Source organism: Sander vitreus, chromosome 16, assembly GCF_031162955.1.
Source record: "Sander vitreus isolate 19-12246 chromosome 16, sanVit1, whole genome shotgun sequence".
In the NCBI taxonomy this organism is placed as follows: domain Eukaryota; kingdom Metazoa; phylum Chordata; class Actinopteri; order Perciformes; family Percidae; genus Sander; species Sander vitreus.
The window spans coordinates 12,038,142-12,061,952 of record NC_135870.1 but is presented as its reverse complement, the minus strand read 5'-3'; the positions used below and the strand labels follow the sequence as shown (position 1 = coordinate 12,061,952).

Below are 23,811 nucleotides of genomic sequence, written 5' to 3'. Positions count from 1 at the left end.
TGATAATTTTCACTACCAACGTACAGCATGTTCAACATGTTAAACCAAACCAAATGCAACTTAAACACAGAATAGCCTTCCTATGTTCTTTTATTCATACATTTTAGAGTGTGTATATTTCTGGCTCTTTATTCTATGTGAGTGCTCTACCAAGTGTGCAGTATTATTAATCTATGATATTACCTGTCCTGGGAGATCCTGGGAATTTGTATTTTCCAACATAATGCTCTAGGTAATCCCACTACAATGCCATGAGGCCATAAGAAAGACACAACAAGACAACACAGGAATGTTTGTCATATTCACTTTAATATAATTTCAGACAAAACCTATATTTCTTTAGACAACACAGAATTACATGACATCAGTTGAGTACTGCCTCAAGAAATAGACCAATTTTAAATGGCATAAAAGTAACGCTGCATTTTATACTTGATAAAATCAAAGCAGACATTCTGACATGTTGTTAAGGCTTCAGAAGTTTTGCTAAGAATTCAGAAATTGGACATTGTTAAGAGACTGTAGGAAGTAGTTTCTGTTGTACACCTACACACAGATGCACACACACATACAGACATACACATGCTGTGTTTGTGAACACACAGACACACACATATTTCGTTAACTGTGTAGAGGGTCTGTGGAGGAGGAAGCTGTCGTCAGAGGTAACAAAGGGATCTGCAGGGTTAACAAATTAATTAACTGGCAAGCTGTCTGATTTTACTGTCAGTCACTGAAGCTGGTTTAACACAGGTACAGAATACCTGACATTTAAAATAGAAAATCCTATAATTTAAATGAAAAAAGTTCTCACTAAACACCACATTTTAACTGTTCACAAGTTGATGCAAGTTGATCCATCTCTGCGGTGAGACATTGTCTTTCAGAATGTACTTCCCCAACACACCCACTGCAGATAGGACAATGAGAGCAATACAATGTCAGGATGTCAGTATCAGCAGAGATATGCCATGTTTTTCGACAGCAGAGGAATCTTAGGGTTAGAACAAAAGTCAATCAGGGGAATACCAACGAACCATGATGTGACACGCACTGTCTGACTACAATGTAATCTTTTTATAAGAGAAATCTATAAGAGAATAAAAAAACAAAGATTACAATACAAAACAAATCTTATGCATTTGATAAGGTGATTTGGACTTGTCCCAGTTAGGAAAAAATGGTTTAAAGTAAGAATAATCATACAACACAAAAAAAAAAACAGTAAAAAAAAAATTACATACAAGTTTACCTCATCATATTGCACAAATACTCAAGTGGCAATTTTAACTGGCCTTCTTGTTCTCCGTCTCTACACAAAGAAAATAAGGGCATGCACAGAGAAACGTACATGCACGCACACACTGAGTTAGAGGGGGACGGGGGGTAAGCTACATAGCTCACATACAATGAGGAGACATTTTACAAATGCAGTCATTTTGGAAAACAGTAAATATTTTTTTGAGATTAGGGTTTGAAAGTGAATAAATAATTTTAACCAAATCAGGAGGTGACTAACTATTAGGAGTGTAAATATATATGCATGTAAAAGTAAATCAGTGTGTCAAATGGAAATAAACATCACAAATTTATTGATTGTGCCAAAGCTATGTACTGTGGATACAAATTGCTTACTTATACCACATTTTTTAAAGAGGTAACAGAGTGGCAATAAAAAATATAAAATACATTTACATTTGTACATTGAAACAAATATTGGGTTCACGGATCAACCGTCACTCTACAGTTGTAGCCCTCATGAGTCCCCATTATGCATCTATGCAGCTTCTGTCTAGCATTAGCACTGCAGTGGCTGATGCAGCCCATCAAATGTAGAAAGCAGAAGTTAATAATTTGAACGGGAAACTTATCTCTCTCAAATGACAGTTTCCATATCATTAGGCATGTCATGTCACAGCTGAAAATAAAGCTAGAGTTGAATACTGAAAGCAGTCTTCAAGGGGTTAAAGGTCCCATGGCATGACAATTTGACTTTATGAGGTTTTTTAACATTAATATGAGTTCCTCTAGCCTGTCTATGGTCCCCCAGTGGCTAGAAATGGTGACAGGTGTAAACCAAGCCCTGGGTATCCTGCTCTGCCTTTGAGAAAATTAAAGCTCAGATGGGCCAATCTGGAATCTTCCCTATATGACGTCATAAGGGGAAAGGTTACCTCCCCTTTCTCTGCTTTGCCTACCCAGAGAATTTGGCCCACCCATGAGAGAGAGAGCAACATCATGGCTTGCAAACGAGTGAAGCATGACAGTTGGTCAAGGCCACACCCCCACCCTCCACCCTCCACCTTGCCCCCCCTCTCTCCTTCTCAATAGCATTTAAAGCTACAGAGACAGAAATGGCACGTCCTAAGGAAAGCTCATTGTGGGACTGGCTCTAGTGGCTGTAATTCTGCACCAAGGCTGAGTTCTGGGAAAGAGACTTCAGATACAGTATTAGGGGACCACTGAGGCATATATAAAAACATCCAAAATTGATTATTGATTATAATTCACTATAAAATCCAAAATGGCTGTATTCAGAGCTGGTGCCTTACAGTATATGGGAAGTTTAAGTTTAAAAGTGAGAGAAAGGTGGTGGGAGCTTGCAGTCATTTAACTCAGTTTTATATATATATATATATATATATATATATATATATATATATATATATATATATATATATATATATATATATAAATTACCTATGTACAGTCCATGTCTGAGTTTGCCAGTTTTCACCTGGAAATGGTGTTTCTAGCCCATTTGTTTAAAACAAACATTTCATTATGTAATATTTTAGCTTATTGTTTGTACCTAAAGTTCCCCCCACGAGGAATACAAGTCTCTAGGAGTTTGGTCACATTGATCCATAACAACCATTAGGTGACTAAAGTGGATTTCCCGTCTGTGCGTTTGTCTTTGATCACAAGATCGAGCACAACATTAGTGGCTGGCTACATTTGTAGCAGGTTGGACACGTAACACTTGCTTAAAGTCTTGATCTTCAAATATAAGAAGAGTAATGGTTTATACACCATAAAAAATCTGCAGTCTACAGGATGATGATTAAACCTGCCTGAAAAAACATATATTTAGGTAAAGGTCTTTTTGTATGTGTTTAGGTATGTTACCACAGACATGACATTTATGAAAATAGTGGTTACAACAAATTGTCAAGCAATGCTGATGGACTGAGAATGGACGTTGTGCAAAGGAAAAGTACTGGAATTCCACCTCCAGACAGACATTTTGGGGGAAACTCCACCCTGTGGGCATAGCAGTATAAGTGGCTCTGAAGTCCATTTATAGGTCTGAGGTCTGAAAACTGATGCAGAGTTTTGGTACTATCTCCTCATTATGGGCACATTACTCAGCTCTGGATACAGCCATGTATCTCTTTATGATGTACTTACTGTACATTACAAGAGGAAATAAAAGTTTTTTAATGGTTCATAATTTATTGCTACCTTCGGGCCATAAAAATGATTTACGATTAGTTTTGTTGAGTAATTGGGGAAATCAATAATATTTCTCTGTAATTTCCAATGAACACTGGAAGAAAATAAACTTGACTTTCATATGAGGGCCCTGATACAGCTATTGGATAGCATGAAAATGGCACCATGACTTTGTTCTGTGAGCTACAAATTGCCCAGAGGGTCAACTACAAGATTTACCTAAAGCAACACACAATAAAACTAAAATGGAAAAATGCAGAAAATAAGGTCAATTCACCAGAGAAATCTGTGTCAAGTTTAAACTTCAGAGCTCCAGACTTCTAAGTAATAGGAGGTAGCTGTTAACTATTGACCTCGAACTCCAATTAAGACAAATACCCCTTGCAGTGAGCATTTAATTGACTGGTTTGAGATCCTACCATGTTCAGTCCCCGAGACGTTGTTGATAACTTTTTGGACTGACCTAGCCAAAAGCCCTTCATATTTTTGTAACTTAGATGTGAATGCAAAACAGCTTTTCATCTGTTTTTCAAAGTCGGTCTTCTGACTGGTTTGTCTCCTGTCTAACTCTTATTGTGCTGCCATCACACAAGCACAATTCATTGAAAGGAATGCAGTGAATTTCCTGTTAGCTTTTGGGGGATATGGTTTGTTTTTCCTGTTGCTGGGAGCCAATTTACTTTTTTTTTTCTTTTGCCCTCTTTAACTTCCTGTCTAGGAGCTTGACTTTACAGAGAGGCTGCAGAGGTGAGCATCAGAGGCCATTGATTAGACTTCTGTCATCCGTCACCCAGCTCCCCCCCCGATCCACCATTACAAACTCCCAGATCACATCCATTTTAGGCCTAGTAAGTCAAAGACGTGAGTTGTGCTTTTTAATGAGAATTTAGAGGGGAAGGGAGAAATGCTTTTTAAGCAAAAAATAAAGAAAGCGAAAGCACAAAACCTGTATAGGTGACTTTGAAGGGAGACGGTGGCTCTGCTAGTGGCGGAGATTACCATAATCTCATGCCATGCTACTGGTCGGTGTGCTTTGGGTGCTTCCAATGCTTGCGTTGGCGCTGCTGTTCTCAGAGGGGGAAGGTATGGTAGAAACAGGTTGTCGTTTTGCTCCTGAGCAGGGGCATCCTGAAGAAAGACAAGAGAAAAGCCAATAAGAACCTGATGAAAAAGAAAGAAAAGTTAAGAACCAATAAAAAAAGAAAAGAAAAAATCCTTACCAGGAAGATTTGCTGCAGTTGAGCTAATGTCCAGTGCAGTTGGGTACCCTGAAATAAGTAGAATGAGACAATTTCAGATCCAGACATACCCAAATATCTCAAATCTATATTCAACCAAAAACAATATATATCGTTAGAAATACATTTACCTGTTTTAATTTTGATAAACCACAGGGCTCCAATAAGTAATACTCCAATCAGGAACCCTCCAAATGCAATGCCCAGAACACCGGGTAGCCCAAAATCAAAGCATGTTGGGGCTGAAAAATATACATGAAAAAAAAATGTATGCAAGCTGCAGTTAAACAACAGCAATCACAACAACTACAAGTCAGAACTGACGGTTACTGTTCATGCCAACACAGTATGAAAATACATTTGGGGAGACTTGAAATGGTCTTGATAAACAGTCGGTGGTCAATCCCAGTGAACATTCTGATATCGTTTTTGTCAGTGATTACTTTAATGTGATTATGCGTGTTGTCGATGCAACAGAGGTGAGATGTTATTGTATTGATTGATTTCAAATCCAGAGATTTATCATATAATATGTTTTACTTGAGAAGAGCAAAACGTTCAAGGATTTCAGCGACCTTATCAGACAGGGTGATTTCTCCAGAGAACCATAGCTAAACAAAAAGTAACAGTTGCCAGAACCAGATTCTCTTGCAGTGTAACAGACCACCCACACAGTACTTGTTCCGGTGTGTCTAGTGAATGTATGTTTTTAGGCAACAAAATCTTGGATTCAAGATGTAGGAGTTCGCTGGCATGCACCAATAAAAGGTGTATATACCACACACACACAGACACACACACACAGACACACACACACACACACACACACACACACAGACTATGCTGTATGTTTACTGTAATGGAAATTTACCTTGCAAGTGTTAAGTCTCTACAAGTTGATTTTCATCATGGCATAAGCTGAAACCAACAGCTGCCTTAATTTAAAGTTCTGAAACAGTGATGCAAAATATATGCAATTTGTCAATCTCTTTTCCCCCTCCTAGTTACCATGGCAATACAAGTAAAAGCTCATGCGGTAAATATAACCAACGTCATTACCTTTGCAGGTTTAGACCTCTGCCGGAATGAAATAAAAAAGTAAATTTGTGCTCATTGTCTCCATTCTAATTTAATGATGCAAATTTCAATTTACAAACAAGTTTGGCATTGGTGATGTTCTGTGTGCTGGCTTGCCCCACACAACGTGTTTCACCGCTGTCAAACTTAATAAAAAACATAAGAATCTGAGCAGGCAGCAATAACCATCCCACAGTTTTACTTCGCTCATTGTGGTCTGGCAAGGCCATGAATGGATTACCCTGACATAGAAGTCATTTCAAAAGGGCTGTACAATAGATCATTGACAGTCTCTCAGGCGTCACTTTAAACTCAGCAGCTGTTGATCTTTGCTTCTTATATTCTTAAAACCTTAAAAAAAAAAAAAATCTTTAAACCCCCTCCAAGATCAGTTTAAAAACAATTTTGACACAGAAAGTAGTTTGAGGGTTTGGAATGGTACAATTATGATCTAACCTACAGTAACTATCAGTGTGTGCGTGCTATGTGTTGCATATCAAGGAAAAAAGTGTACCAACACATCCTTCTCCCCTTCTTCTGCTACCTGTAGAGATCCTCCCACAAGTTTCTAGAACATTTGGAAGAAACTAATCATCACCTTTGCACGGGTTTCTCTCACCTGCCTCTGCTGCCTCCTGCCTCCTGGTGGAATGTGCTAGGCTAAGTACTACTGTATACTGGGCCTCAACAATTCAGCTTCCCTTTCCTGAAGTACATTAAAGAGAGGACATGAAGGACAGACGACAGCGAGCTCATTTTGTTGAAACTTGCCACCACTCTGTGCATCATGTGTATTTGAATGTGTGTAATAATGTGCAGTGCAGTCTGTAGTAAGCCTAGATGATCTTAATGCTGATATTAGAACATACAACATTTTAACTGATCTGCATGGACATTAGGAAAGTACAGAGCCCGATATTGTACACGTGACACCACAAGGTTTCATTTATTTAATTAAAATGATGACTATTTAACGCCGATATTTGAATACACAATAACAAATATCAACTGAATTAAACATGACCCACCGAACAGTGACATCTTGTGGGCATTTGGGCCGACTGCATGCCAGACAGCCAACCCAGTTTGTTAATCTGTCAGCGAGGAACATTCCTTGACCCCGAATGAGCCAGAAACATCACAGCAACTCAAGCAGGCTTTCTCTTGAGACTTTTTTTCTGTAATCAGTTGCTGTGTTAGTTTGTACAAGTGAGGCTTTGACAGCAAAGCTGAATAAACAAGAGCAGGAAGCAGAAGCTCCAGTGCAGGTGGAGAGGAGGAGGCAGACAGCAGGCCTGTGCTGTGACTCCCTGGAGCCCTCTGTATGAAAACTACCAAACAGGAATGATTGCTGAATGGAGCACTCAGTCCTGCCCAGAGAGGTCTCGCAACAGAATGCAGTCTGCTGATATAACCCTTGTCTCTCTGACAATGGCTAATGAATAGAACCACACAAACAGACCTACTAAACCAACATGTTCCTTTACAACTGGCACTATTCCTGTATTTCAGGTCCCAGTCTCCAGAAAGAAAGAAGAAAATGTCTAATTGTGTAAGTTAAAGCAAAACAGCAAAGTGGAGGACAAACAGGACACAGGAAAGCATGGATGAGTAGTTTAGTCTGCTGCAGTAGTACCATATGCTGCAACACTGACATACCAACCTTTATCGTTCTCCTCTAGAAGGAAATGGAGGATAAAAGGAAGCGTAAGGAATAAACAAATCCATTATCAGTTCTACAAACGAAGTCTGATAAATGCCAGGCGATTCACTATTTAATCAACACCTACTTCCTTCTGTCTTTTTGAAATTGTATTATTATTATTTATAATACTTTTTTTCCCTAGAGGTTAATCATCTGTCTGGAGACAATCCTTTATTTGAAGAAAGACATCTTTCCTTGTTTGAGTCAACTGTGTTGAATGGTCCAACAATAGCACCAGGCTCAGTGGCCGTGTTTGGACAGAAACACAGTCAGACCCCCCTTGGAAACACAAAGGACTTCACCCTCCTCCCTTGAGGGCCATTACTTCTGATTGTGGCCACAAGGTCAGCCTGCAGACCTTCCTAAAGGACGAAGCCCAGCCCCGCTACCCCTCACTGGCTTCACTGCATATCCTGAGTTCACTGCTATGACAACCGCCTGCGCAGCACTTGTTGTTCACTCAAAGTAACAATTGGAATGAAAATTATAGCAGAAAGCAGCAATTCACTGACCGAGAAACAGACTAGCAAGTAAGTCCTGAGGGCAAAAATAAGGTAATTTAAAAGTTATAGGGTTTTCTTCTGAGAGTTTAGGAATTGTATTGTTAGAAAACTAAATATGAAACATTCATCTTTGGCTTTGTCAAGAAATGACATCTTTTCAGGACAACTTTTACCCACCATTTAGTGTGGATCATTGGGAGAGTGGAGCTTTCTGTATGTGTCGTGTTTGATGTGTTTTCATTAATGTGAAAGCTGTTTGTTTGTTGATTGTGTTGTTGAAACAAACTGAAAAAAGGATCACCTAATGGTGTTGCAAATGTTTCCTACGGTCTTTATGAACTTTCTTATTCCACTGAACTTCCTATTTACTGTATACATTACATAACATTTATATTATAATATGTATACACCAAAAAATGGCTACAGGAATAAAAGTCTGGAAAGTTTTTGTGAGTAAGTTAGTATCGGAAAAGAAGAAAGAAAGAAAGACGAGAGAATTAGCTAAATTAATGGACCTGAGTCCAGTCACCCAATAACAAATTGGGATTTGGTCCAATGAGGGCTTAAGTAGCATCTGAACTCACTTGATGGTTGCAGACACGGCTGGGAAACCTCCAGATTCCTCTTCACTCTTCCTCCATCTCCACATTTCTAGTGAGGTGGTGGAGACAAAACAACCATATGGTCACTTTGTCATGTCAAATACTGCATTTAAACTTCAGAATTTTCATCTTGCTAGATATGAAGAGAGGCCAAGTCCCATCAAAATGCTCCCACCACCACAGATCTACACTGACACTCAATACAACATCTAGACAACCAAAGGAAAGTTGTAACACAGGTTATATTTTCTTACTTGACATGTTTTATTTCAAATACTATGTGAAAAATAGTTGATAAACTCTTACCTCACTGTAGCAAAGTTTGACGGAGCATTCCAGGTCCCATGTGGTGGACGTTAGCTCTTGCAGCTGATCTAAGGAGAAGCTGAGTCGGGTGCTGTTGGGACAAGAATTTAAGGAGCAGGTCTCTGGCATGAAGGGCAGCTCTTTCTCTACAGGGCATGAGCCCGTGGAGCGCACAAAGCAGCTGATCACCTTGATGGTCAAGAAAATATCCCCTAAAGTGTGCCCTGAAATCTACAGGAAACAGAGAAAAGATCAAATAAACTTTAACAGAATGGAAAAAGCACAAGAATGGGTATCAGCTGAGTATGGCAGTTATTACACATGGCATAAGTATAAAACTCTGAGGGCCCTATCTTGCACCCAGCGCAGGGCAAAGCCCGACGCAAGTGTCTTTGCTAGTTTAACACCGGCGCAGTTGTCAATTTCCCGTCCAGCACCCACGTAGTTTAAATAGCAAATGCACCTGCGCCCATGGGCTTGCTCATCTTACAGGTAGGTGTGTTCAGGTGCATTCTTGGCGTATTGCTATCTTGAGTCAGCGGAAAGTGATCGCGCAATTGACCAACAAAAACCTGGTCTGCAGTCAATAGCGCAGCATTTCATTGTTATTTTAACAGAGCATTATTAAAATGTAGCCTCAGCTCCAGTTTTTGTAACTCCAGTTTTCCACTCGCAGATCAGTCTGGCATCTTGAGATAGAGAAAATTTGGAGCCGTTTCTTACCTCTGCATAAATTCTCTTGTCACTCTGCACCTTGGTGTTAGCGTCCAGGGGAGAACGATAGTCTGGGGAGGTGTATAGCTGCATCAGCAGAGGCATCTGATGAGGGGCATTAGTTGTAATGGCAATGACGGGTGCTGGAACTGTTTCTGTAACTGAGAGAGAAATGGCTAACATTTAAAAAAAAAAGATCAACAAAAGATAAACCATATACATCAATTTAAATTAATTTATTTTGAAGTGTATATGGATAAATAATTTGTATTTAGGTACATTTCTTGTGCATGCTATGCTATTGTACCGTTCTTTTTGAAGTCTATACCCTCCTCAAGACAAATTGAAAGGTTTTAGGATTTAAGGAAAAGGCTTATGGCTCATACAAATAAAAAACCTTAAAAGGGTGATTCAAATTGCATTTTACTATTATTAAAGCAGTAATATCCTTCAAGTGTTCCACCTCAGTGCTGGCATTGTGTAACATGTTTTATGCGTGGGCTGTGACTTTTCGCAGTGCTCCATGTACTTTCTTCGTAGAAAATGCCTCAAAGTTGAAAACAATTTTTTTTTTTTAAACCTTTTATCGTCTTACCTGCAGGGTTGTCTTTTTTTCGAAGAACCAGTAAAACCATAGACTCCTTTGGTTCGAGTTCAGTGTAGCTGGTGAAAGTACTGGCTTTGAAATGATCTAAAGCTTTCCTTTGGACATCCTCTGCATTGTCGCTGTTTAGTATAAATGTAGGTTGGATTCTGTGTGTCATGGAGGGCAGCAGGATATCATTGTTCGACTGTAGAGAGAGAACACAAGTTCAAATAAATCAGTAATGACTTAAGAGATTGTCTTGTACAAGTACTCACTCAATAATAGGCATATTTTCACAGTAATGGGAAAGCTCACTGTGTGGAAGAAATCATGTAACCCCGTTATTAAGTGAGCTATGTCACACTATTGACAGAGTGGAGTCTTTGTCCTCTTTAAACATCCTATCTCACATATGGTTGTGAGACAATAAATATGCTAACTCTCTGTGCTATAACTACTGGAGTGTGTTTGAGCTTACACCAAACTGGGTGTGTTTTAGGCCAAGGAAGGTCCATGTGGTGCCCTGAGGGCCTCTCAGGAACACGCTGGTCTTCTCAGTGTCAATGCGAAGTGATACATTGCTGCAATATGAAGAATAAAAAATTATAAGAGAAATTTTGCCAACAAAAGATAGCAAAACAATACATAATATGCTATGTCTTGTGAAACTCAAGCTTTACCGAGTGATGGCATTCTCTGGGATGTTTATGATATGAAGCTCAACTTCATCACCGCGGTTCTGTTGCTGTGTGGAACAATACTTGAACGAAGCCAGGGGTGATGTTTCAATCTTCATAAAATGCTTCTCGAATGCATCTTCATTTCTAAGTATGCAGTAACGAGAGCCAGGTTTGGTCCCTGTAAAACCACAAACGTTCACTTTGCATCACTGTTCATTCACGGTTTGCAAAACAATCCAGGTGAAATTATGAGTATTCAATTTGTTATTATTAACTGATTGTTTGATTGATTCATTGTGGTAGTGGCTGCAACAATAAGCAATTACATTTTAAGCCTATTTTTCTTTTAATATTTATTCAACAGGGTAGTTTCCATTCAGTGTGGCTGGTAAATTAAGTTTACAGTGTTTTACTGGGTGGTCATCACTGGGGAGCCATAGCCCAGCCTGCAGCAGAAGACCAGACTGCTGGGGCATGCACATTAGAACATCGCTTTTCCCACTATGGGAGATGTTCCAGGAGCAGTCTCATGAGAGTACACTATGCTCAGCCTTTGACCAAATAATGGTGACTGATGGTTTACAGGTGCACATTGGTGCAGTGCTCAAATTGCTACGCACATTTTGTTTCAAAACACTATCCTGGCAATGGGGGATGATATGTCCCACAGCACCTCATATAGCCCCATCACACCAATAGCCAAGTACAGTACACTGAGCAGTGTGAAAGACACAGCCAGCATATTTGAGCCACATTTTGCCAAGAATATGAGTACTTGGAACATACTGAGCACGTGGATGTGTACACAATGTAGAAGAAATGGATTATGTATGACATTATTTTGCTGTAATTTGTTACCATTAGAGTATGTTAAGAGTTGAATTCAAGCTGGCCGCTACTGTCCTCCTTGCATAGAGGACACTACCAGCTTTAAACAACGTCCTTTCAAGCCTACAGGAGGATAATTATTTGTGACTAGAATGATTTTGAGTGTGATATCACTTTAAGCTACTTTTAGCTACTGGAAGTCTTGACTGGCTCATAGCTGTGCAACTAGAATTTAAAAGTAGCTTCCTTCACAAGCCTCTTTTGCAATTGCATGACCTTAATTTCAAATCACATTGAGACGTTCAAGAAACCTGAGGGACATTTACATATTTTCTCCTCAGCAAGCTTTCAACTTGGCAACGTACTGTTGTGTAGTTACTGCACAGACTTTTCAAACGCCTACAACGAGGCCTACGCAAGTTCACCTAACAGCTCAATATGGGCCAAGGGATACAACAAAATAGCGATGTAAACTGCACTGCTTGAGAAATTGTAATGCCCTTGTGGACTATAAGTCAGTAAAAACACAAGCTAAAACTAAGAGTGGCTGAACACACAACATTTGATCACAATTTAAACAACACATTTAAAATGGTGGAAAAGAGCAGTATGCCATTGACAGATTGTAATACCCTATAATTGATTGACTGGAGAAGGACAGATGGTCATAAAGAGACAGAATAAATTTTAATTCATCCAAAACTCTGTAAAAGACACTGGACATAAAAGCAGGCACCACTATTCCAGCATCACCACTGTTCACCATTTAAGCCCATGTCAGAGCTCTGCTTTGGCTCAGCCCGCCTTAAGGAGGCTTTGTTAGGAAATAATTGTGTCTGCATCACGCACCCCACTGCTACTGCTGCTGGCACTAGCAGCAAAGATATTCGTAATGTCCAGCCTTTACTCAGCAATGAATGCTCACTTTAAATCATAGTGTTTTTATGGCTCCATCTTCAGCATCGGTGGCTCGCCAGTGTACCTGTACAGGTATTTGTGTTTCTAACACGCAACACCAGAAAAGGTTTACAGAGGTTTAAAATCACTAGCAGTGCTTCTTATTTTGGAATATACAGTACAAAACATTTTCGGTTTGGTTGCAAACTCAAAACTCTGTGTGGTGCTCCATATATGTTAATGGTAAAACAAATAAAACCTTTGCGAGGTAGGTTTGTTTAAGTCCACACAGATCCTCTAGTTATTAAATTCTGTTTTGCTGCTGTTATTGCTCATGCTGTTGTTTAGCTCACTGCTGCACTGTATATGATAAATGATTTGTATTTAGGTACATATAGAGCTCCCCTGAAAATGTCTAGAATGGACTTTACAAATTAGTAAGGGCAGTCTCAGTGTGTACAGTACATATAAAATGTAAAAAGGAGAAGAGAGACAACATCTGGTTTTTAGATTTGCATATTCAATGTCTTACTGCCAGTATATAGAATTGAGACACAGTGATATATTTCACGGTAGACTATATATTCCCTTATTGGATTAAGGTGACTTTGTAGGGGAAGGGCCATATGGCAGCCAGTGCTTGGCCCACACACCACACACAACAGCATGGCGTCTGGTTCTGTATGTAATGCAGTTTTGTGGGTCAAGTGTTGTTGTCACTCTCTCAGTCAACTCTGTACATAGTCATCATCTGATTATATGTACTGACTTATAAAGTAAAAGAATTTCTTAAAATGTTTTTTTTTAACTTAAAAAAAAGGGAGAATAAAGAATTATGCAAGCATTGAAAAATGCTTTTTTTAACGCAATGTTGTCTTCATCACAGCACATTGTTTTCTCAGTGGTTGGTTTTAAACCAAACAAACATGCAGATAGAAAACATGTATTCTAGATAAAAATCAGTGTCAAGGTTGATAAATCTGAAACTCGTTTAGGCAGGCAGAGCATCCTTTACAGTATTTCGTGATCTGATGGAATCCTGCAATATAAAGCTGTCTTACATGCATCCTCATTTCATATGTTGGCATGTTACATAAATAAAGCTTGTTACTGTAAAAATGAACAATGTGTTAATAAAATGTCAGCCAGGTGACCCAAACAATTCTCACCTTTTATTCCTGTTGATGAGACGGTTTGTAGATTTCGGATTGTGGTGAATGAAGTCACACCCCCAAACGTGTGTGTTGCCCACTTGACCAGTTCCTCATCTTGAGTGGGGAAGTCTTGCTTGTGGACATTGCTGGGATGTTGATTACAATGAAGGTCAATTGTGGAGGCATTGTTTATCTGGAAAGTAGAGCCCAAGTAATGCTAATTAGTTTCATTAAATATTATTTCCAGAAAGAACACAGTCAGAATCACCTAGCTCCTAAAAGGCACGAGTCTGTGTCTACAATAACACAGTATTGAGTGAGTCAGCTTTATATCTATTTATATTCAACTCATGTCTGCTCACATTTTGTCATATCAAACATGTTTGCCCATCCCTTTGACTCTCCGCCATTACTCTTTTTTACCCCCCACCCAACTCTCCATCTATTCTCTGAGCAGGGTGCTGTTGAAAAGAAATGTTTATTATGGTTAAGTGTCCACGAGCCCAGTTGCACAACCCTGTTGGAGCCATGGTCTTTCCTTTGCTTCCTGAGTGGGGCCAGGAAATGGGACCTTTTTTAGCTTTGTGCGTCACCACAGTCGGCTGGAATCTGGCTCCATACAAGGTATAAATATATACATCCATCCCACCGACTAGACAGTGCTGTTTCCTCGTCTGGACCAATGGGAAATAATGGAGTTTACATTAACCTTTGCATGAATAAGAAGGCAGAGGAGGATGTTGGGAATATCGGAGCAGAGATTGTCTACAGTAGGCTTCTGACAGTTAGACATATGTATAAAAAAATATGTGCTCAATAAGAATAAGTAAAGTAAAAAAACACGCTATCAATTTTAAACAGATTTTAATAAACACAGATGTGTCTCACTCTCTTCTTCAGCAGACCGAAGGCTAAATGCTGTGCCTCTTCATTTTGTCAACACTTATGCTCGTTGTGACTCAGCTCATTTTGCTGAAAGAAGCTATACATTTTTAGCACAGTACAATGAGATTGTCCACTTGAAATATGTTTAGTGACTGAGTAAACTCAGCTGAATGCAATATAATGGGGCAACCTTTTATTTCATGTATTCATTTTTTAGCTTTAACTACCATACAGATGGATATTTGGTCTAGGCAACACTTAAAGTAGCATAGCATCATGTGTGCTGGGTGATTTTAATATTTTCTGTAAATAAGCCTGTTAATGTTTATCTTATGTCCGTATGCTTGTTCAAAAAATGAAAATCCTTCTCCTGGCCTGTCTAGTATGTGTGCCTTTATGTGTGTGTGTTCTTGCGTCACAAAGAGAGACAGAAACAAGTGGTGAAAGCCAAGTAAGTCCAAGGGAGTCATTGGTCTTTCTACATGAATATTTGATTGAAGCAAGATCAAAAATAGCGTGAAGGGAAACTACAGGAATAAAAAGGGAAAACCAGTCATGACAGAAACAGGCAGAGGGCGGGAAGAAAAAGGGAAATAACAATGGTAAACATTGTAATGATTATAGTGGAATTGAACTCAGATTAGTCTCTGTGAAATTGTTTTGATATTCTGCAGGCTCACAGTAAAGTTCAAGGAACTCAAAGACGTTTTGAGAGAAAAGCAAATCTCTGTCTACAGGATATTACAGGAAGTTCTGATGATATACCCATCAGTCTGCCTTGGGATCGATGTATGAGTTTTAGATGCTAGATCCATCTTTTCACCCGATCAAAAACCTTAGATTCTTCCATAAAAGGTGATGCAATTAATAGTTGTACATTTAAGTATGTCAAATCATGTATATTATTCTGCATATATATGATATACAGAGAAAAACCTGCAACTGCGACCAGCAAAAAAGTATGAAGACTCACAAGATTTTATAGACAAAAAATCTTGCTGTCTTCACGTTTTATTTTATTTTTTATTAAAAACAACCCTGTGTGCTCTTGAAGGCCAACAAGAGCTGTGATTAGGACACTGAGCCAAGCTGTCAAGCTGGTGACGTACTTTCTCAGACGCAGAACAGATGCTGTTTCTCTTACACTGCAATCTGCAGTAAAACACTATTATGCCCCAGTGATATTGCTCATCCCACGAAAACATCCTGTAGTCACAGGCAATGTTGTGCAGGCTCTTGACAGGACATGATACAGGATGTTGTATCACACTGCTGTCAGCATATCAGTAACTGGTGACATTCCCGTAAATATTTCATCACCGTGATTAGTCAGCCACGATTTTTATTTTATTTATTAATGTATTTCTTTTCACATGTCATGCCTGTTATCTGTAGCTGCTAATGATGTACAAATTGCTGACCATTTTCAAGCATATCTTAGCTTTTTTTTGTCCTTTCTTTTTTACCTGTTTACCAGTAGTTTTAATTCATGTCAGTGTGAAAGTCAATTGACATACAGTAAACATGAATTCATCTTTACTTATTTGTCATTGTGAAAATATTTATTTTTTTTTGTGTGTTGAAGCGGTTAAAAAGAGATGGTTCTGACAAGTGATGCATTCATGTGGGAGTCAGCTGCCAAACACATTTGCACTTATGAGCACTCATGAGAGCAAGACATGGAAGACAAACAACCAGCTACAACGTCCAATAGACACAATGTGAATTTAGGAGCTTCTTATGTTTTAAAGGTTACCGTTAGACAGCCGACTTTAAAATCTCAAGTGTTCACAAGACGACTTTTTCGAACAATCCAAGATTACACAGGTGATAATGTCAGTTTGTGGAAAGAAATAAAGCTGATAAAATGTTCATTGAGATTCTTCCTCTTAAGGAAGTTTCAAATCTCAATTCAACTCTCATGCTGTACTAACATGGACAGACACCAGTGGCTGCCTCTAAGGTTACAAAAACATATTAATCATTGTGCAAAAGTACAACTTTGACAAAGGAAACTGACATCAATATGTGTAATATGGAGTTGGTGCAACAAAACAGCACAGGAGGCCAAAACTGCTTACTTCAGGGACTGATAAGATTTGGGTTCTTTAACAACGTAGATACATCACGTCTAGAAAACAACTGAAACTAATCAATGTTTTTCATTAAGAAATAAGGTTTTTCATTAGTAACATATTTAGAATGAATGGTCCAGTTTGAGGCAATTTCATATATTCGGACACCTCAGTCCTTGTTGAATATAATTTCCTGTTTAAGACTGGCTGTTTAGTTTGGTAATAAAAAAAACTGTGACCTAAGACTTTTCTGTCAAAACCAAATGGAAGGTATCACTGGTTTGTTTTGATAACAACATAGTTGTGTTTGATTTACCTCGTTAGGTTCATTGCCAATGTCAATTTGACACAATACAATGACCAAACTGTGACAACTGCTGGAACACTTTTCCTCATAACAGTATTATTCCTCTATTTAATTAAACACTCAAGCAGCTGAATAAAAGTTGTTTCCTGCCCCCCCTGCATTTAATTCAGAGATATAATCTGCAGACAGTGTGTAAAAGTCAGAATCTCCAGTTTCATTGGAACATTAATTTTACAGGGCGATGCCATCAGCCCCTCTCGTTGCCGGACACTCTAAAAGTTCTCTTACCAATTTATGGTGTGGGCAGTAAAAACTCAAAAACGGCCTTGTGCAGAGCAGCAACTAGGGAAAATATATAGAAAACCAACATGGTTCATTGTCTCTCTTTAGCTGCTCTCTCCAGAGCTGAACAGATGTGGCAGTTTGACTGTATGTAAAACAGCTGGCAATAGACAGAAGCTAAGTACATCTGGAGAAATTTGGAAATTATACAATACTGAAGAAATAACCACTTACACTTTTCTAACTACATTTTTCATGAGTAGTTAGAACTTGTTAGACAATCCTTTGTTTCAATGGCAAGCTAAGTAATGGAATCACATGAGAACAGAGTAACACATGAATGAAATTTAACGTTATGTTGCATGATCAACATTTTCCTTTAAGAGCTCTGCACACATCCACCCACCCTGCCCCCAAACAAATGCTAGGTGGGAGCACAGCCTGAATGTTGATGCGGAAAAACAAAGAGACATTACTCACATAAATGTGAACATCGGTGTTGATGTTGTATAGACCATATACCGTGTCTGGCGATGTGAGGATAAGGTTCATTGGCTTGGCATTGGTCATCTCGAGAGAGAACATAGGGGAATCCTGAGTGGGAAAAAAAAAGAATTTACTCAAAATGTTAAAGTCCTCACATTATGCTTTTTGGCTTTTTCCCTTTCCTTTATTGTGTTATATACAGTATATATATATATATATATATATATATATATATATATATATATATATATATATATATATATATATATATATATATATATTGCTAGCTATATATATATATATATATATATATATATAGCTAGCTGCTAGCGTGGCACACCCTCATACTCTGCTTCTGACTGGCTTGTTGTCCTTACCTAGGTACTGCGCATGTGTGACTCCCAAAAAAGATGGAATAGAAGTGAGATGCCTCACTCTAGCGGAGAGCTCAACACACAGGGTGAAAAGAGGAGCTACAGCAATGTGCAGTACAACAAAAATATGTTTTTTTTTTTTTTTTTATTAAACCATGTAAACCTATTCTGATATAACCTCTAAATGCAATTATGAACCTGAAAATGAGAATAATATGAGCACTTGCATTAGGACAAAGATGGAAAAAAAAAAAAAAATATATATATATATATATATATATAAAAAAAAATATATATATATAAAAAAAATATTCCAACTCCATTACTTTTAAAACCCAAATGTACTTTGAACTGAACATTTAAATGTTTACAGTGTCACTTATTTAGCTGTAAATTCAGTGCTGCTTAAGCATAATAATGAGTTAACAACTTCTAATTCTGTGTGAAAGCCAAAGACTTTGGAGATCCTGATTGTGTTGCAGGCACAGAAAGTTTTGCAATGGTGTAAATCTCCAGGTGGAACACTGGGACTGATTAGGAAGACAAAGAAATCAAATGCCCTAAATATTCACTCACACTGTGAAGCCATCCATATGGGAACTACTTTTCTGCCTATAATAAGTTTGTTGGCAAGTGTACCATGCTGAGTGTGTGCTGTGTTATACAAACAAAGTAAAATAAAAAAAATTAAAACTTTATGAAATGTTTCGAATACTTCAAACAATGCCCCTTGCTCCCATTACATCATCGTTAACTGTTTTCATACAGCTCAGTGGCATACATTTAACTAGAAACACACGACAGGCTCCATTAAAATGGAATAATTTGCTGAGATTTATACTTTACTGCCAATATTAAAGATTAAAAATATAACTATGTGATTTAAGTAATAATTTTTGAGAACTCTGAGCCATAGATCCCAAACAAAATGAACAGTAATTATTATGACCTTTTTGAACAGAACGAAAATCTGCCAATACCCTACCTTCAAGTCAGCGTGGGTTTTCTGTATATAAGGATATAGCTATTCCCCAATTTGCAAACCTCCCTATCTGTCATGGAGCATTATTAAATGAACAGACCTCAAGTTGACGGAGTAGAGAGACATTTTGCTTGTGGCACCAAGTTTATAAATAGTTCCAACTGCAGTTTAATTCTACACAAGTTTGATTCCATTTCTACCCTATTGCAAAAATCAGTGGGGATATGACAATTATCCTTGTTTTTGCAACTATGAAATGTCAACACATTCAACTCTCCAGAAAAAGCAGTGCCAGTCATTTCAGCAGTGCTCATAGATAGACAGGAAGCTGTCTTTGCTGTCCGCCTTCGTGTTGACACACATTAATGAGGTAAGTAGCTTGGTTCTATTCATACATCTCCTTGCAATGCAAGTCAACAAGGGGAAAAAGTCAACAGTAAATTAAAAGCTACTAAATCAATTATTTACCCAATGTGCAATGAGCTGCATTGTTTTTTTAATTCATGCTGTATTTTGTAGCATTAAAACTAGTGTGATAATACTCTGGAGAAATGATAAAAACATGAAAAAGAATAGTGCAACCATGCTATAACATTAATAACAAAACCTACCGTGTCACTCAGAATTATTTGAGACACAGTAGTCCTATTATTATTAATGTATGCATTACTTATAACTTGCAACCCTGTGTGCTCCCACACGTGGCTGATCCTTGTGGTATTTATATACTGTATATAAAACATCATTAACATAATTTAACACAATGTAATACCTCATTAACCATAGTTTCAGCTGAGGGTAACACAATTGTGATGTGATTTGCTAATCACCACCACAGTCACTCTATGAATCAGCCTTAATTACCATGCTCCACATGTGCGTAGGGTAAAGCTGGTACTGCTGAGTTTTATTGATGTAAGTGGTGGCGACTACCATTTCACTGTGGAATAATAAGTCTGAGTTTAGAGGGTTTTGTTTTTTTCCAAGACTGACTTAATGCCAATAAATCCTAGTTCTAATTACTTTTACTTCTGTAATGGCCACAATATAATTGGGTTTAGAAAAGTAAAAGAGTCATGAATTTGAAATCAGTTCAGTTTTATGACTTGTGACTAAGGCTTTCAAAACGCTTGGAAATATCCCGTCAATGTGAGGCTTTTGTGGGAATTTAAAATCCATAAATACTAATTTCTGCTTTCATCCAGCTGCGATGCCTTTTGACACTGAATACTTTATTCTGTTTATTTGAAGGTAGATTGTTTTTAGAGCTGGGCCTGCTGGGGAAACAATGAGCATGCTGGGGAAACAGTGTGAATCCTTAATATTAAATTCATTTACTTACTACCTGATGTTTCCAGAGCTTGATCTGGAAACATCTTGATTGACAAGATAATTGTAAAGAGCTCAGACCTGAGCTATGGAAATTTTTAGACCTGTACCGTAAAAACCAAATTAGGTCTGTGGAGACCATCCACAAATTGCCTATGAGCAAAACACAGATGCATTTGAAAGACACACACACACACACACACACACACACACACACACACACACACACACACACACACACATTCAGTCTTTTCTTTTCTTTTTTTTTTTTTTTTAAAAATTGGCCAAAGGGGGAACTGCAATCCTAGTTGAAAACGTGGTGACATTTGTTACTGAATGAACAGAGTCACTATCATATGATAAAAAGACATGTTTCCTTGCTTTGTGTTGTTGTTTAAACATTTTGAAAGGACAATTGGTTTCCATCTTCAGTGCATTTTTTTTTAAATCATAAAAAGAATATAACTTGATTGTCCAGAAGACAGAAGGCACACAAGAGGGACTGAGTTATTATAACATGAGTCTCAACTTATCACAGATAGATTTTAAGACTTTGAATTGAAACATAATGTCTTCCCAGAAATACAACTTGTTTTTTTTTTTACCTGAATCGCGTGGCATGTACATCCAGTAAATGAATGAATGGCATTTCCTCAGGAGTTCATTGTGCTTCATACAGAGATAACTCAGCGGGTGCTTTCCTTAAATACTCCTTTCTAATGAGCTCCATTGTCTCTCTGTCTAGTTCCCCCCCTTCATCCTTTTGTGACTTTCATTCTTTCATTTTGAACTCATTCAACTTTGAATCATGACTGCTGCAGACCCTGATCACTCACCTTTCTACATTTCTTCCTGCGCTTTCAAGATATAATTGTTTTCCTTTTGAGACTTTTTTCTTTTTTTCGACAGAGCATTTTTTTGAAGGGCCTTTGCTGATGCAGTTTCCAGTTATTCTTTTGGCTCTCTCCCTTAACTTGAATTGGCTCCGTTGGTGTAGTCTCGGCCTTGTGCCAAGACCATGACTACCTAAGCCAGTGTGTGACATCAATGGGCCCTGTGCAAGCAGCTCCTCCCTATGAATTCTCCTGGCCTATGCAGCCCCTTGATGCTCCCTCTATAATTCTCTGTGCGGTCAAACTGTGAGAGTCAACTGTCTCTGGCAGGTTGTAAATCAGTATGAAACACAAAAGAGATGGGGAAGAAGGTGATAAGAGAATTGAAAGGACAAAGAAAGGGGGAGGCAAGAGCAAACCTCCCATCTGACTGGACAGTTTGGAAAGAGATGAAGACGTTCCCCTTCCTCTGTGTTTACAAGAAAAATCTGTTTTAAACAGACAGTCAAGAGCAGATAAGGGGTCTGTGTTAGTAGATCTTATGTCTACTTTCTTCTTTCATTTGATTAAACGTCCCACTCGTCGTCCCACAAGAGAACAGGATATGCAAACGTCCATTGCAACACACAGATCCCGAGCCAAATTCCATTTGTGAACTCCCAAAAATCCCACACTAATTTATACTTTTTTTGTAAGACAACTTAGAACATTATTGTACAAACTGTTTTTGCAATGAAATGTTGTTATTCTGTCATACACCATAATGTGTCTGGTTTTACTCTTCAGGCCTAATAAGATGACTGAGAGAAGCATTTGCCTCCTAATTTACTTTAAATCTGTTTTGTCATCAAACAGCTTTTTCTTCTGATTTCCAGTCCATTAGATATGCTGCAACTCCGCAGTCCATTAAATGAGACTAAAGACTTGGCAAAAGAGTTCAGATACATTTATGCCAATAACCCAGTCTTTGAGTCTTTCTATCTGCTTACAATTTTAGCACACTTACTTAAAACAGAACTAAGTAAGGAAACATATACTGTATCTTACAGACCTGGGCATCTGTGAGGCTAACCAGCTTCATTGATAAATGATGTATGTCAATGTCTCTTTGTGTAACATAAAAACTATACTTCAGTATCCTCAAACATCAAATCCAAAAGAATTCATTCTGAAAGAAAAGCACTCATTCTGTGTAAACCAGATTATCAAACTGGTGAAGGTTTCCCTTAAGAGAAAGATTATGACAGGATTCTCTATAGCTTTCCTAGAAGCAACTGAAGAAAAGAGGCTAGAGTGCTTTTATTAATTTTTTCAGAGGTGATGGAGTCAGGCAGGCATTGTATTGTACCATCCTCTGATGGTGCCTTAGCTAGACTGCAAATAGCACATATGCTACCCTGCTCATAATCACTTCCAAATGAGAAAGAATGGCCAACAGAGTGAAAAATAAAAAGCGACAATAAATAAACAGCAGTTGCTTAACACAAGTTATGTGAAAGTACTACACAAGGAACTCTAAGTGAGAACAAACAGAAGAAGCAAACAACCAGAGCGCACTGATAAAGAAATGACTAATGTGAGCTGACCGACAATGTTGGACAGTGAAAAATGGAGTCTGGCACAGCAATAAAAACATATAGATTAAAAGTTGGAGTTTCTTTCCGATGTCATTCCCTACACTTAAAGTTTTACAATCAAAATGACACAATACACTATCTCTAATTACGGTGTGTTTGTTAAACTGAAAAAGGAAGGAACACAGCCAAACTTGCAGAGCTGGGTTGTCATAGAAGTCGGTTTAGTGTAAAAATTTTGGGAAACCCTATCTTTCTGTTATGTCTGGCAGATGTTAAGTGTTAGCTGGTTATTTGGCTGATAAGTGTGTGTGTGTTTACACTTTATAGTGTGGGATGCAAGTTTTTTGTGCTCATTTATTCAAGGGGTAGGGTAAGAGTTTGCACAACAATAACATTAAAATATAGCATAGCACTTCTAGATCATTTTCTGACTAGATTTTTAAAGGATTAAAATTGAAGAGATGCAGCAGAACCAGAAATGTTCATATTCATACATATGCAGTAGTACTCCTTAAGACCTGTAAACAGACTTGTGTAAAATCAGTGTTACTTTGTCCTTCTTTCTTGCCTCTTCTGACTCCAGTTTATCTGATTAATCTGTGCACACTAACCTCTCATTAGGTGATTTTAAAATTGGCTATTTTACCCTGCATGCCAACCATCAGTCCTGCCTCAGCTCATCACATGACCCACTCACCTTCCTAGTCAGCTGCTTCTTGTTTGCTATTAGCCTCTGTAAATGCAGAGGGAAGCTATCAGTCAATCTCTGCCAGGTCATCCATGTTGTCTTAGCATACAAGCTTTTATATGCCTTTTCCACAGCAGACATTTTGACTTATAGTAAGAAAAGGACAGGTTCAACTAATGACATATAGCTCTGTTCCCAGTAAACTGTGACAGTGTGACAGTGAGCCAGCATGCACAATACCAAAACC

At 38.2% G+C, this 23,811-nt stretch overlaps 1 protein-coding gene across 1 annotated transcript in view; it reads right to left on the bottom strand.

Annotated features, from left to right (window-relative positions):
• Positions 1–288: 288 nt before the first annotated feature.
• The window catches only part of eng (endoglin), a 43,176-nt gene continuing 19,653 nt past the window's right edge, over positions 289–23,811 (bottom strand). The window contains exons 4-14 of the mRNA XM_078271017.1: positions 17,776–17,889; positions 13,762–13,939; positions 10,868–11,045; positions 10,666–10,768; positions 10,197–10,392; positions 9,611–9,762; positions 8,888–9,118; positions 8,564–8,630; positions 4,826–4,936; positions 4,677–4,724; positions 289–4,584 (exon numbers count right to left, since the gene is read on the bottom strand). Coding sequence (XP_078127143.1) covers positions 4,463–4,584; positions 4,677–4,724; positions 4,826–4,936; positions 8,564–8,630; positions 8,888–9,118; positions 9,611–9,762; positions 10,197–10,392; positions 10,666–10,768; positions 10,868–11,045; positions 13,762–13,939; positions 17,776–17,889 — 1,500 coding nt within the window. The 3' untranslated portion in view covers positions 289–4,462. The remainder of the gene's footprint in view (positions 4,585–4,676; positions 4,725–4,825; positions 4,937–8,563; positions 8,631–8,887; positions 9,119–9,610; positions 9,763–10,196; positions 10,393–10,665; positions 10,769–10,867; positions 11,046–13,761; positions 13,940–17,775; positions 17,890–23,811) is intronic.